The sequence below is a fragment of the Stegodyphus dumicola genome, chromosome 4 (assembly GCF_044657685.1).
Source record: "Stegodyphus dumicola isolate Sdum_Otavi_A_Nest chromosome 4, ASM4465768v1".
Classification (NCBI taxonomy): domain Eukaryota; kingdom Metazoa; phylum Arthropoda; class Arachnida; order Araneae; family Eresidae; genus Stegodyphus; species Stegodyphus dumicola.
The window spans coordinates 167,335,143-167,350,722 of record NC_140771.1 but is presented as its reverse complement, the minus strand read 5'-3'; the positions used below and the strand labels follow the sequence as shown (position 1 = coordinate 167,350,722).

Genomic DNA, 15,580 nt, shown 5'->3' with positions numbered 1-15,580 from the left:
AATCAAAACCTATGCCAATCAATGTTACTTTTTTTATCTGATTTTAAAGAAAGTATTATTTGTAGTTCTCATCAAAGAACAAAAGAAATACAATTCATACCCTTGAAAAACCAGACTGAAGATGAGATGCTAATGAACCATCCTCTTTGTCAACAGCACTATGAAAAATATTAACTTAATTAGTAAATAATTTAAATAAGCTATTCTTAATCAAATTATGATGAAACAAAATCGACAGGATATCGATCTCATACAGCAAAACATTAAAAAGGGATAAAAACATTACCAAAATATACACTGGTCATCAAAATTAAAGGATAATAAGAAAAAATATATGCTCAGTAAATTAATGTTGTAACCAATGCTCACTGCTGTAATTATTTATGTTAATTAAATAAAATTGAACATAAAATTGCACTTCCGTGCATGTGGAAGTGCCGGAAATATGCAAATATGGCACTTGACAATGTGGTGCACAAAGGATGCATGTTGGAATTCTGATTTATAGTGTTGTTTGAAGTGAATGTGGTTTCTGACAGTGACAGTATTCATTAGATCAAAGGCATCCTTTAAGTAAAGGTCAAAAGTGGCAAATAAGTGAAAGAATTGACAGAGGTCAAACACAAATGGAGGTTGCCCAAGATTTGAATATCCCTCAAAGTGTCATATCAAGAGTTTGGAACCACTTTTTAAGCACTGGATCAAGCCTGGTCAAGGGTGACCAAGAGCAATAACTGCATCAGAAGAACGTTTTCTGTCGTTGTTGGATTGAAGAAACCATGAGGCGACTACAATAGATTTGCCATAGGGACTTGAATTAGCCATTCTACTGCTGCACGAAGGATTAATAAGGTTGGACTGTATGCGAGAAAGCCAATGGTTTGTGTTCCACTCACTCCAGCTTCCAGAGGGGCCCATTTAAACTGGTGCTGCCATCATGTTCAATGAAGCCAAGATGACTTCATCATGTTCAATGAGACAAGTTCAATGAAGCCAAGTATTGTTTATTAATGAATCCAGATATAGTCTAAACAATGATTCTAGAGGTGTTTTGATCTGGAGAGAGGAAGGAATATGCAACTTGTCTTCCTTTGTCCATGAAATATCCTGCTTCCATAAACATGATTTAATGGTTTCGGAAGGAATCATGACAAATGGCTGCACCAAGCTGCATATCTTTCAAGGAGGTTCTGTTATCACTTCGAGATATGTGGAAGAGGTGTTGCAGCCCTAAGTTACACTGTTTAGGAGTGCTATTGGCCCAGAGGTTTTGCTAATGGATGACAATGTTCAGCTTCATCGAGCATATATGGTGTCAGAATACTTGCAAACAGAAGCTATCACTAGAATGGATTGGTCAGCATACTCACTCGAAGCCAAATGAGCATGCATGGGATGCCTTAGGAACCAAATTTCAACATGCCAAATTCCTCTTTGGACACTCCAGCAGCTGAAAGATGCACTTTTAGAAGAGTGGCGTGCAATCCCACAAAGCTTGATCACTGTTTTCCAAGAATTTACACTTTGGTAAAGTCTATTAAACCAAGATGTGAGGAATGCATAGCTGTCTGAGGTAATCATACACCATATTAAAGAAAAAAAGGTTTTCCACAGGAGGTGACTTAGTTTTTCCAATTTCCATTAATTTGATTTTAGTTCCAATATTTTGCTATAATCAACTGCCAGACATTGTATTTATGTTAACTAATGCTTTCATACAAATTTCTATTAATAAGTTTTTATTAAGTATCAGTTATGGTTTATTTCTATCATTATCCTTTAATTTTCATGACTAGTGTAGATGCTTTAACTACATGTATCATAATTTTAATAAATTTCATCAAGGTGAAACTGCATGGAATTCACGAATAGATAAGTACCTTTTTTTGATAACTGCTATGAGACAACTGTATTGACTCCCTTGAATGTTACGAATAGATCTAAAAATAAATAAATAATTAAAAACAAGCTTTAATTTTAGCCAACATTCTACATAAAGATTACCCAAGTGTGTCAAATAAGTACATTAGCGTTCCTCTTCTCTTTATATTTTGAATTTAGTTATTAAAAAGTATACTAATTCTGTACTCAGTTAATACTGAATAAATAATGTGTAAAAGTTTGTACCACTTTTTTTAAATAGAACTTTTATGATACAATATTCATTTGACAGAAAATATTATTAGGAAGTATGTATACAGACATCTATAGAGGTGGAATTGTACCTATATTATTCAGCTTTCTGTAATTAAAAGACATTCATATTTTAAAAATGATTTTCTCCTCTTTATTAGAATTCACATTTTAAAGTGTATATTAACTGACCATCCTTACAAATAGCTAATTTCCCTTACACCCCCTCCCCACTTCCATAAAAAAAGTACAAAAGTAAGCCCATATGACAATTTTGATACTCTTGATTAACTACCTAACCCTAAGAATCACCAAGCAGTATGCTATGCTGATAAAGCATACAGCTCAGAATTCTACAAAAGTATATTTATCTGGCAACCCATGAATGGTTGTATGAGCTTTATTCCAGTGCAGAATTTAGCTTCTGAAATTCGATGGTCATCTTTGTGGCTGCTACTTATAAACTTTCTTATGCGATTACGATAGTAACTTTTTCTGAATCTAAAAAATCTCTCTAAGCTTTTTGAAGTTAAAAGAGGTTGACGCATGCATATGAGAAGAGTGTGTGTGGGAGGTTGGGGGTGGGGAAGGGTAAGTGTTATTATGGATGCTTCTTGCATTTTTAATTTAATTGATTTGTTGCTGTTTTATGTAATTTTCAGTGTTTCATTACAGATATTTCTTTCATGTAATCTTCAAATTTTTATTATGGATGTTTCTTGCGTTTTTAATTTCATTAATCTGTTGCAGTTCATGTCATTTTCAGGGAGCTACCTTTTCACCTTTTTTTCTTAACGACAATTGTTTTTGACATCTGAGAATGGAGAAAAATCAGTCGTTGAAGACTGATGACTCTATAGAAGGACTGGACAGTTACTCAGGGATTAACCTTTTAACTGTCATACCCGAAATAACCTCGGGCACAGCACTGGTATTCCAAAATGTCAAGACCGAACATTACTCAGGATAATTTTTTTTGAGTGCATCATATTGTTATACCCAAATATTTATTGTGAGAAGTTTATTTCGGCTTCAATTCAACAGATGGCAGGATTTTACTGAAGGTTTCGAAGGATAGAGGTTAAAGTTCAAAGTGCACCGCTTTTCTTTTTTTTTTTTTTTTTGGACTGTGAGGCAAACTTTGTTGTAATAAAAAAAATTGACAATTTAGGCACCCAAATCATCAAAATAACTTGACAGTTAAAGGGTTAATCAGATTTTTTATGCACATTATAAACTCAGATTTTATTTTTTATATATTATACTGCTATGACGTTGATATCTCACTACATTAAATTATTTCACTATTTTTTAAATTCCATGTCATCATTCTGATGAGTTGTCTTCTCAGAAAGGAACAGACGTCCTGCAATATGCATATCATACTACATTTTTAATGCATTGTACTACTAAGTACTGTATTAACACGAACTATTATTATAGAATCAAACAATAAATTATACTCTAATATTTATTCATTTCTATGTACTAAAAAATATAATAATATCATTCCATGCTTTGTTATAATGGCAAAGTTACTGAAAGAGCCATGAAAGATGACAAAACAAGAGGCACCTGTAGATAATATTTTAAAGTATAGAAAATTTCAAAACATGGTGTATAACTTACAGAAACGAAAGATGCCTAGAAAGACATGAAGAAGATGAGAAAATGGTCTCTGCACTGAAATATGCAAAGGTTTTGACAATGAAGTAACACATATCACCAGTTTAAACATTGAATTTTTATGGCCCCGAATGCATATTACATGTTTTGGTTTCAGAGTTTATAGCTTTAGATTTTTTTTTCCCCTTGTGAAGCACTTTCAAAAATGTAGTGTATATACCCCTATTGTCAACCAACCTTGATAAGCAGTGTAAGCATCCCCCCCCACACACACACTATGAATCACATCATCAGCTATTAACTCTTGCATAACTATTTCAAATAGTTAATTCACTAGATGCTCCTAAAGCAAGGACTGATATTCTCCCTCTTTCTGAAAGAAAAGGAACTGTGTTCTTCAGGGAAAGTACTGAAAAGACCTCGAGGGAGATGGGTACAAAACTTGTATCTGTGGACAACACTAACAAGAATCAACCTCCAGGAAAATTAAATAATTTTCTTTGTCTGTAAATAAATGACATCCATGCACAAAATGAGCCTTTATGTTCACTGAAATTTGACATCATTACAGCAGCATTCCAGAATGGTTAAGAATAGCAGTGATATCTCCTATGCTTTTCAATAAAAATTTTATAAAAATAATTCTGCAAATAAAAACATGTGGTGCAGAAATATTTAATTAAAAAGAATAAATAAATGCTTCAACAGTGATTATAAATAAATTGATTTTTATTATACAAATTTATAAATTTCCTCCAAGTTCTTGGAAAAAAAATTTTAGCTCATTTTCTTTACCAGAGAAAAATCCATATTGTCATGATATTTAAATTAATAATGGGGGAATTATCAATTGTAGAATATAATTAAATGCCAAAAACTTATAATATCATCACAAGAAAAAGTTAATTCATGTTAGTCCATCACGTTAGAAAATAATATTAATACAGATCAATAATGATAGAGGAAAAGAGCATCAAAAGCTAACGTTAATAAGATTAAACTTAAAAGTGAATGAAAAGTTCAAGGATTGCTCGATATTTGAAATAAAATAATATTAAAAAAAATCATCAGTTGTTATTTCTTTTCTCATGCAAAGTTGTATACAGTCTTTTTAAATGCTCTATTAATTGCAGTAAAATGAGGGATTGTTCTCTTCTTTCACCAAGACTTATAATAATTAATATAAAGCTCTAGTCAATTAACATTTGAGATATCAAAATTCATAAATCAAACTATTTTTTCATACATTTCACTTCCAATGTTGTGACCTCAATATTATAACATACTATTCTGATAATATACTACTGTTGATAGTAAAAATCCTACTGATACTGATAGTATCAATATCAAAATTCTATAAATTTCTTTTAGAGGAAGAAAAATGCTTTAAAAGAAATAACATCCTAGAAATCTCTACTCTGTAAAGAAAATTCAAGATGGAAGTTGTAAAATAAAAGTTTATAAAGGTGGATGCAATACAGTACATTTATATTTACCAATGAGTGTAAATTCTTTTAAACTTTTATATTACCTAAAAATGCAGTATGTATTCAGTTAAAGTTCTATTAATGTAATACGAATTTAGGATCACAAAACTTTTTGTTAATTTAATAAAATCTAACTACTATTAATTCCTGCCTAAAGAGTAATGCTTATCACATTACATACTTTTTCAAGCAGAGGAAAAAAACTGATTACAGAGGATTAAATTTTGTACTAGAAAAAAAAAAAAAAAAAAAGAGAGAGAGAGACAATCACTGTCTACCTGCAAAGGGATGCAGCATCGAAAGCTTTAGATTGTCTTGAATCAATGAAAACGAGATGAGGATGGATATTTTGATACGCTTCAGTAGCTGCTTCCGGAGCATATGCCAGTGTGCATTCACAGGAGAGCTTTTCTGCAGCCCACTTGAGTGCATCGCTTTGTGCATCATCTTTAGCAAACACTAGCAATACCTGTGCATAATGAAAGAACATTTTTAGAACCAAAAAGCTTGAGAATTTTATACTATAATAAAAATCAAGGACAATAAATTATCAAACTAAACTTGATCTCACACTTAGTAAACTTACTACATTCTCTGGATGGAAAAGTATAGTATATGTTTTTAAGAATTTCTTCATGATTTTTTTTTCCTAATAAACACCTAAAATTAGGTTGAATATCAAAATCCTCAGTTAGAGAAGAGAGAAGAGTACCCCTTGTATTATCGCAAAGTTGTTGTTTCATTTATCATCAAGTTATTGTTTCATTTATGGTAGCCTGAGTAGTTGAATGTTATGGAAACCCTATCATGATGTAATCGGTTGCATGATTGTGGTAAATTTGTAAGAACTTGTGATGTGTGTTGGTTAGCAAGTATATTGCTTATTTTGTGGTTTAGACAGTAAAATGGCTGAATATGATAAAATTAATTAAAAGTTTCTGTATGATTTGGAAAGAAAGAGGAAACGAATTACTTGACTGGTGTGTAAATGAAGGTTTACAAAGTAGCCCTTATTAAGTGTCCTGTTTGTAGGAAGGAAATGCGTATGGTTGAACGTCGGACGATAACGGTGCTACAGAGGATATTCTTGATTCTTATTTTGTGAATTTATGTGGAGATGCCAATATACAGATTCTAGTTCAGAAAAATTTCAGATAAAATTAATCTAAAATGATTATTTTGATTTAAAATGTAGTTTATTGAGATTATATATTTCTTTGTTGGCTGCTCCTTTGACTTTTTAAGTGAATATAGTTCGATGTGTGCATGGACAAAGTCGAGATATTGTGCAATGCTTAGTTTGTGCAATTCTCTGATGCTTTTTTAAGTGAAAATAGGTCGATGTGTACATGGATAAAGTCAAGGGAGTGCACAATGCCAAGTTTGTGCTAATCTTTCACGTTTTTTTTATGTGAAAATAGGATACCGAGTTCCATCAAAACATGGATACTGAGTTTGTGCAATTCTTTATAAACTTTTTTGGCTTTGTGTAGCAGTGATTTTTTTGACAAGCCAAAATAACAAGTAAAAAAAATTGCACAAATTCAATATCTAGGTACCGCCAAAAATAGCCAAGGGGTACCCGTAAAAATATTTTTACCAAATCCTCTAATGCTTATCATGACCTTTAAATTTTTATCTTATGTGGTTATCAAAATCAATATACAATTTGTATTAAGACATAATAATACATATATATGTATATTGTATTGCTAAAAATGTCTTAAAAATAGTTAACACTAATATTTTTCAATACTGAGAGCCCCCTCCCCAAGAAAAGCAAAATTTTTATATTTTTAAGTTTTACAAATGATGATGTTATATAAATAAGGACTTAACCAATTAGTCCTGTTAAGCAATTACAGTTACTATTTTAACAATACGAATTAAGGAAATAAAAATATATGTCAAACCTCCAAAAAATCATTTAATTTGGTAAATCTGAAAAAATAATAGGTTTTTAATAGCAAATTCTACGATTTACCAGTAAGAAACTACAGTTTAAGAAAATTTCTGTGATTAAACATAAGCTTAAATACAATATTATGCAAAATTTTACAAGTCATGCATATATACAATAAGTACAAAATGCATTTTAGTGTGTTTATTATGAATATTTTAGAATGCACGCTTTGTTTTGTTTATTCATTCCACATATGATTTTTTTCCCTGCTGTACACCAATATGCTTTAAGACATGTGCTAGTTGCATGGTGGGACAAACGGTATCCCACCTTCTCCCGTAATAAATAAAAGCGCAGAATTTTTTCCAAGCCTTAAATGCACTTAAGTAAGTCCATCTGACTTATTCTAAGGCATTTTTTTAAAGATTAAAATGTATTTTAAATATGCGTGTCGCAAAGGGTTAAGGTACCCCTTGTATTATGGCGAGGTTGTTGTTTGATTTATCGCCAAGTTGTTCTTTCATTTATGGTAGCTGAGTAGTTGAATGTTATGGAAACCTTATTGTGACGTAATCAGGTGCATGATTCTGGGAAATTTTGAATCATGGAATGTTTTTTAAGCGTTTTTGTGGTGTGTGTTGGTTTGATTCTTTAGACGGTAGAATGGCCGAATGTAGTAAGATTAATTTGAAGTTTCTGTACGATTTTGAGCGAAAGGGGAAAAGAGCTTTAATTGACTGGCAGGTTTATTTAGTAGCCATTATTAGTGCCCTGTATGTAGGAAGGATATGCATCTAGTCGAACGTAAAATCTGTTTAGATGGATTTAAATGGGTTTGCAGAAAGAAAGGTTCAGATGGTCACTATGGGAAGCATTCGATCAGAAAGAGTACCTGGTTTGAAAAAAAGTCATTTAAGTATGATTGATATTTTGATTTCTCCGTGGCTTTGGGTGTACGAAGCGAACTCGAAAATCATGGTAAGTGAATATTTGCTTTTGGTAGTGCTTAAATGCATAACATGTTTTTCCTTTTTTATGTTATTTTATTGTTTGGTTTAAAATGTATTTTTTGTTTGCCTATATTGTAGAATTGAGTGCTTCTTTAACTTTTTAAGTGAAAATATATCTATGTGTACATGGACAAAGTAAAGGGAGTGCACAATGCAAGTTTGTGCAATTCTGGGATTTTTTTAAAAGTGAAAATAGGTCGACATGTACATGGATAAAGTCAAAGGAGTGCGCAATGCCATTTTTGTGCCGTTCGATGATTTTTTTTAAGTGAAAATAAGTCGATGTGTACATGGATACCATGTTTGTGCAATTGTTTGTCTCATTATTTTGGCTTTGTGTAGCGGCGATTTTTGGCAGAAAAATCGCCGCTTCACAAGCCAAAATAACGAGTGAAAGAATTGCACAAAATCGGTATGTATGTACCGCCAAAAATCGCCAAGGGGTACCCTAAACTATACTTTTACCAGTCATTTAAAGCTCTTTTCCCCTTTCGCTCCAAATCATACAGAAACTTCAAATTAATCTTACTACATTCGGCCATTGTACCGTCTAAAGAATCAAACCAACACACACCACAAAAACGTTTACAAAACATCCCATGATTCAAAATTTCCCAGAATCATGCACCCAATTATGTCACAATAGGGTTTCCATAACATTCAACTACTCAGGCTACCATAAATGAAACAACAACTTGGCGATAAATCAAACAACTTCGCCATAATACAAGGGGTACCTTAAAGTCTACTCTACCCAAATTGACCAGTGGGTATTGATCAGTACCTAACATCCCCTCATTTAATATGTCAGCATCAGATACAAAACTGCTAACTTTGCTTTATTTGGCATATCTTTTCTTGCTATGCTTCCAAACACATATCCGAGATTTAAGTTCTATATATATATATATATATATACTAAAAATGATTAAATTATTTAATATGAACTAAAATCATTTAAATTTCTCTGTACAAAACATCCAAATCAATTTCTAAGAATTATTTAATATTTATTATTTTTTTAACTCTAAAATATTTTTTAAAAATCATTCTTAAACAGTAACATCAGTGCTGGATTAAGCCTTTGAGATGCCCTAAGCACTTAAAAGATATTGGTGTCTCCACATAATACATTTTTTCGGATAACCGATCATTGTTTATGTATTACTTTCTATGATAAATCCAACAATGAAAAGTTTTGTGGTGCTCACTATCCTTGATTCTTATGCACTTGCTTAATCGTAAACCCAGCCCTCATTAACTCATATACATATTAATCCAAACATGGCTTTTGTTATACATATAGTGCATTATGGCTTTGTTAAACATGATTTTTATGTTTAAGCTTCCAAAAATGATGTAAAAGAAGCTTCATGTACATACCTTACTGTTACATGGATGGTCATGGACCAACTACTGTGTTTCATTACTTATATTTCTCAGCGCATTTTTAATAATATGAGCACTCTGAGGAATTACCAACAAAGTTTAACATTGTATTATTTGTATGGCGCAACTATTTTCAGATATTGATGATTTTATAGTTTGTGCCATATGTTTGTACCATTTAACCTTTTGAGGCCGGAGCTTTGGTAGCAGTAAAAGCTACCAAAGGACGGGAAATCTTGAACCGAATGCTTTCCCCCCTTTAGGAAATCACCTCCTATTTGCAACAAAGATTCTTGTGTGTAGTTCAATGGATTCTCAGAAGGGTGCATCTATGTCACAAAAGGAAGACCTTTGAAAGAGATAAGTAGTTAAAACGCTAGGGACGTCAAATTTGACATTTCACCCCACTTTTCAGCCTGGAAAATGGGGTAAAAAGACATGGCCACTAAAGTGGACAACCCCGTCTTTTCAAAGAGAGGACTCTATGGCCATCCCGTCTTTAAAATGTTAATTTACACCTCAGTATCGAAAACACAAGATGTTATCCATTTACTCCGCTTGAATATTTCAAATATAAAGATGTTTTGGGTTTTCATCTGCAGAGAACCCGTTGGCATCGTTGCATATTTACTCGCCAAGCTCGCGGTTCATCGACGATGATCCGAGCCGTAAACGTGATATTTTGTTAACGTGATTTTTAGTGCATGTAAATTCAAGTTAGCAGACAAAACAATATATTAAGCATGTGGTAGTAAAAATTCACAGATAATAAGCATGTAGATGTAAAACTAACTGGTTAAACGTGATATATTCATTTAAAAATATAAATTAGTATTAATGTTCTGAAATTAACCGGTTAAACGCAATAAACGAAAAAAAATTGTCTTAAATTCCAGTTAACACAGAAAACAATATATTCCTTACAGCAGCAGTGGTTTGCTAATTTTGATGACCATGGTGATGTATCAAACTATTCCGTCATCTTAGATAATCAATAATATTTTTGATTTCAATTTAATCATCTATTTATGTCACACCTGCCATCCTCTGAAAGGTTATTGTTAGAAAAGCATTAACATTATCTTGTTAAAATTTTACACCATCAAAATTGATTTATTCTCATAATTTTAGATGACAATAACTAATAATAAAAATAAAAGCATTATTTATTTATTTAAAATGCACATGCACATTTTTGCGGCCTACGGAAACAAATTATTTTAGAGGTTGGAAACCTCATGATTCTTCTCATGGTTCTTAGAGCTGTTCACCCCTCCCGCCGTATTTTCTTCCTTTCATCCCGAGAACCGGCATCTATCTACGAAAATATTTCTATCTATTCATTGTTAAAAAATTCAAAAAAAAATAATAATAAATAAGAGAAGAATAATATAAATCTGCAAATGCGAATAACAACAGTGAAAATTCAATAAAATGAACGCAAGAGGAATGGTTGCAAACTTCGAACAACCGAATAGGATAAATCTGCTGGGTTACCAGGTTTGAACTATTATCGCCAAAGTTGGCGATGTTTACATTTACCGGGTTCTCTGCGGAAGTGCTTCCGACGTTTTAATTGGAAAAATAAATATATTGCTTATACATAATTAAATACGAAACGTCCTACTGAAATTTAAAACTCCTTAGGTGGAGGCGAATTCTTTCTTATACATTGGAAGCCCAAATTGTATCCTTATTCAATTATAAAAATTCTTTCATCGCAGTTTTACAGCACTAATAAACCTGCAGAAACTCTATAGACGATAATTTGAAAATGCTTCTGCGTCAAGATCAAGATCAAGATTATCCTTTTCATAATCTAGGTTTCAACTAAATAAGAGTTTTTGCCTATATTTCAAGTAAGGCCGGAGGCCGCTCAAGCTCAGTCAGGGTGCCGCAGCACCTCGCCCGTAGGCGAATTTGAAGAGATGGTAAGTCATACGAGAAAGACATTCTTAATTTCAGTAAATGGTCGTAAAAATTATGCGTAGGTGCTGTAGCAGTTTTTCGTCGACTGAGAATGAGTATGGATACGTGAGAGCAAAGCTGTTTCAAATTATATATACAGCTTTGCGTTCTTGAGAATAAACACTATACAGAGTTGCAAATACTTTAAAATTAGTAAATCTTCAAAATTCGATTATAGCTTTTAAAACGCCCACCATTTTTACAGTTATGGTTACATAGTATTTCAGTATTTTCACAATTGAATAATTATATTCTCTTTCATTATTCCTTCGAAACGTGGGCAAACTTAAGTGTACAAAATATTAATTATTTCCAACTGTAGGTTATATTAGATTATTTTCGCGTAATATTTTCTCTCGGAAATTAAATAAAGATGCAGTCCGCTACAGAATACAAAATATTTTGTAAACAAGAATTTAAGATGGATGTTTTAAAATAAATATTATAAATTACAATATACTGTTGGATTTCAGATGACATGTAACTTGTATTTGATACGAACTTTCACTTAATTTTATTTCCTTAATGTTTTTGGCCACTAATAATTATTGTTAGTTTTGTTTCTTGGAAGTGGCAACAAAACAACTTTCGGAATTAATAAAACTATGTGCGTGCAGTAAGTAGGTTTATTAAAAGAATGTTTTGTTATTTGCATGAGTGATGTATTTATTTAAGATCAAAACCTATTTTAAACAATAATGTTTTAGAATGTGTTTATTAGTCTTTAGAGTTCACGATACGCTGGTAGCGAAATAGTTTATTTTGACGCGCAATTCCAGCTTTCTCATCTGACCAGAATCCCATATTTCTTGAAATCAGCATAAATAGTCACTAGGCAGGAATATTGGCGTCACAGACTCGAAAAAAATTACAAAAATCATGGGAGCGACTAAATTTCAACCCGGCAGGAAAATTTGATTGATCAAAGGTACACGTCACGTGTGACGTCAAAAGCGGGGTGTTTTAGATTTACCCCACAGGATTACCTGCCCGCACTTTCTTCGTCGCTCAAGGAAATGAAAAATCCAATTCAAGACCTATAAGGTCCAGCGTCCCACAAGGAAGTATTCTCGGTCCAGTGCTATATCTTTTCTACATACCAGATTTTCCTCACCCTGGTTTGGACAATTACTCTCTGTTAGCATGTTATGCCGACGATACGGCGATTGCAATTAAATCCATTCAAGCTAATCATGCAATAGACAAAATGCAAAATTACCTCTATGCCGTAGAAGACTGGTGCACAAATTGGCGAGTAAAAATCAATGCTAGCAAGTCACAACTTTTAATTCTTAGCAAAACTAAGAAAAACATTGCTTTTAAAGACCTCTACCTTTTTCAGGAAGCTGTTCCTCTGGTCACAAAGGCGAAATACTTAGGAATTATTTTGAACCAAAGGCTCACATGGTCTAATCACATTAATAGTGTCAAGAGCAAAGCCATGGGCATAATATGCAGATTTCTCCCGGTCATTGGAAAATATTCAAATCTTAGCTTGCGTACCAAAAAACATATATATACCACTTGCATTCGACCGATACTTTGTTATGCTGCTCCTGCTTGGAACACGGTCACTCAAACTCAACTGCATCAATTACAAGTAGTGCAAAACAAGTTTCTGTGCATTATTACTGATTCACACTATCTTATCCACAAAAAGCTTTTACACAGAGACTTAAACCTTGAGACGATTCCAGATTACATCAGAAGATCTAATGAAAAATTCTTCAACAAAGCTGTGCAATGTGACTTTGTTAATTAATCCCAAGTCTTTAATTATGAAATTCTCTTCGAAGATAGAAGCATCAGACCACTTGCAGCTTGCACCTTCATGGGAGGAGACAACAACTTTTTCACTTAGCTCCTGAATTGGTAGCTGTTCATACATCCAATGCATCTGATTTTGATTGAAATTCTTCTGTAGCTTGAATATTATTCTTGGTGAATTATAAAACTAATGCTGTGAGATTTTTCGCATTGTGATGATATAGTAGTGTTGTAAATAGGTTGTTGTTGAGTTGCTGTAGTGTATTGCGTTGAATATTTGTATTAAAATTGTGTTGTATTTAGCACTATTGATTGAGGTGTTTAGTTGTATTTGAATTTGTCATTGGAACTATTACTGTAGTGTATCTTCTCATATTGTTGTCATTGATTTGCATTGTCTTAGGTCCTCCTTGAAAGATATGATCGCTCGTCACGTTTTGCGAACTTGTCCGATTGGATTGTCTTCCTCCTTTTGGTACTTCTCTTCTTCCTCTTTTCTCATCTGAGATTTTCTCTACGTCCAGATTTCTTTATATCAAGTGACCTTGGGCTTTAATTCTGGAACCGGCAACATTGCTCTTCGCAATAGCTCGGTCAATTATAAAGTCTAAGTCTTACCTGCCATTTTCGGTTGCTTGTTTTCTGAGCTGTGCAGTGATATTTTTTGGCAGGCTAAAAGTGTTTTTTGATAAAATATTTTAATTGGTAATTTAGGTATTGTTTGCTTGTAATTAAACATGTTATTATAAATTATTGTAAAGTATTTATTTTTGAGACAAACTTTTTGTAATCTATTTATTTTTAATATATTGCCTTTTAAAAACAGATAAATTTAGCGGAAATTTCCTTTGTTGAACAAAGAAAAATGAAAAATGTTTCAGAATAGCAAGCTGTGTTAGTTTCAGTCAAACATTAAATATTTTAATATCATATGCTACCAGTTTTTATTCATTTTTTAATATTTCTGATGACAAAATAAGTTTTTTATTCTCTATTGTAGTACATAACCTTTTCTTATAAAAATGGAATGCGAAAAGATGGCAGTATTTGAATGTATGTACTGCTGCAAAAAGTACAAAAAGAAAAAGGTTTTATGTGAACACATTCGGAAGGATGTACATTCGGAAGGATGTCTCGCATGCGATTTAAAAACTTTATAAAAAGGAGAAAAACCTCTCAATTTAGTCAGTTATTTTAGTTAGCTTGTTGTTGTTTTAAGAGTTTGTTTAGAAAACTGCTCTTGTTGATTGTAGCGGATTGGCGGATTAGCTTTCTTTAGCTGTTTTGAATTAAGCTCTCATGAACGTTTGAGTAGTTAAAAGAAAACTCCAATGAGATAATATAATACTGAACGAATATCTGAGGAGATTTAAGCATTTTTGTTGTGATAATAATAAATTTTGTTGATTTTTCATCGGTCTTGTGCATTCATTTCGTAACGAACCCGTACGCACGCAACAAATTTTGGCGTGAGGAGCGGAGTTTGAATGCCAATAACAAGAGCGATGGAAGAGCAATTAAGGCAGCTTATATCAGCCTTTGCCTCGTTTAAAGAAGAAATGAAAGAAGAGATGAAATCTAATCAGGAAAAGATTGAAGCAGGACAGGAAAAGATTGAAGCAAGACAAGAAGAGATGAAAAGAGAAATTACCAGCCTAATAGAAAACAAATTCGAGGTTATGGAAGGCAGAATTGACGCAGTTGAAAATAAAGTTGGAAACATTGAAGAAAAAGTTTTTTCGGTAAAAGAAGAAATAGAAGAGAGAGTTTCTGCCGTGGAACAGCAAATTAATGATAGAGTGTCTGCGGTCACGAAAGAAGTTGATGATTTAAAGAAGTTCGTAGCGACGGCAAGGAGCAATCCGGATGGTTTTAAATTTTTACCGATGCCTGCTCGTCCATCTCTGAAGCTATCCACATATGATCGGAAGACATCCTGGCAAGTGTATAAGACCCAATTTTCTATAGTTGCGGATGCGAATGGATGGGATTCCTAAGCTAAGGCCTGTCATCTCGCCGCTTCCCTGAGAGCAGACGCAGCGGATATCCTGCAAACTCTTCCCGAAAACCAGAGATTAGACTTTGCAGCTCTATCTGGCGCATTGGAGCTGCGCTTCGGAGAAAAGCGTTTAAAAGACTACAGCAGGCTTCAACTAAAATCCCGTCAGCAGAAGCCTACAGAAACACTTCAGGAGCTCGCCACGGATGTTGAAAGGCTGTCACATCACGCCTTTTCGGAGTGCCCAACAGAAACAAGAGAAATCCTGTCGCTGCAATATTTCATCGATGGCATCCGG

At 33.0% G+C, this 15,580-nt stretch overlaps 1 protein-coding gene across 4 annotated transcripts in view; it reads right to left on the bottom strand.

Annotated features, from left to right (window-relative positions):
* The window catches only part of LOC118198792 (high affinity cAMP-specific and IBMX-insensitive 3',5'-cyclic phosphodiesterase 8B-like), a 419,321-nt gene that overhangs the window by 113,413 nt on the left and 290,328 nt on the right, over positions 1-15,580 (bottom strand). For all 4 annotated transcript variants that reach the window (XM_085815741.1, XM_085815740.1, XM_085815742.1 and 1 more), the window contains exons 3-5: positions 5,525-5,715; positions 1,881-1,940; positions 101-158 (exon numbers count right to left, since the gene is read on the bottom strand). In XM_085815741.1, coding sequence (XP_085671867.1) covers positions 101-158; positions 1,881-1,940; positions 5,525-5,715 — 309 coding nt within the window. The remainder of the gene's footprint in view (positions 1-100; positions 159-1,880; positions 1,941-5,524; positions 5,716-15,580) is intronic.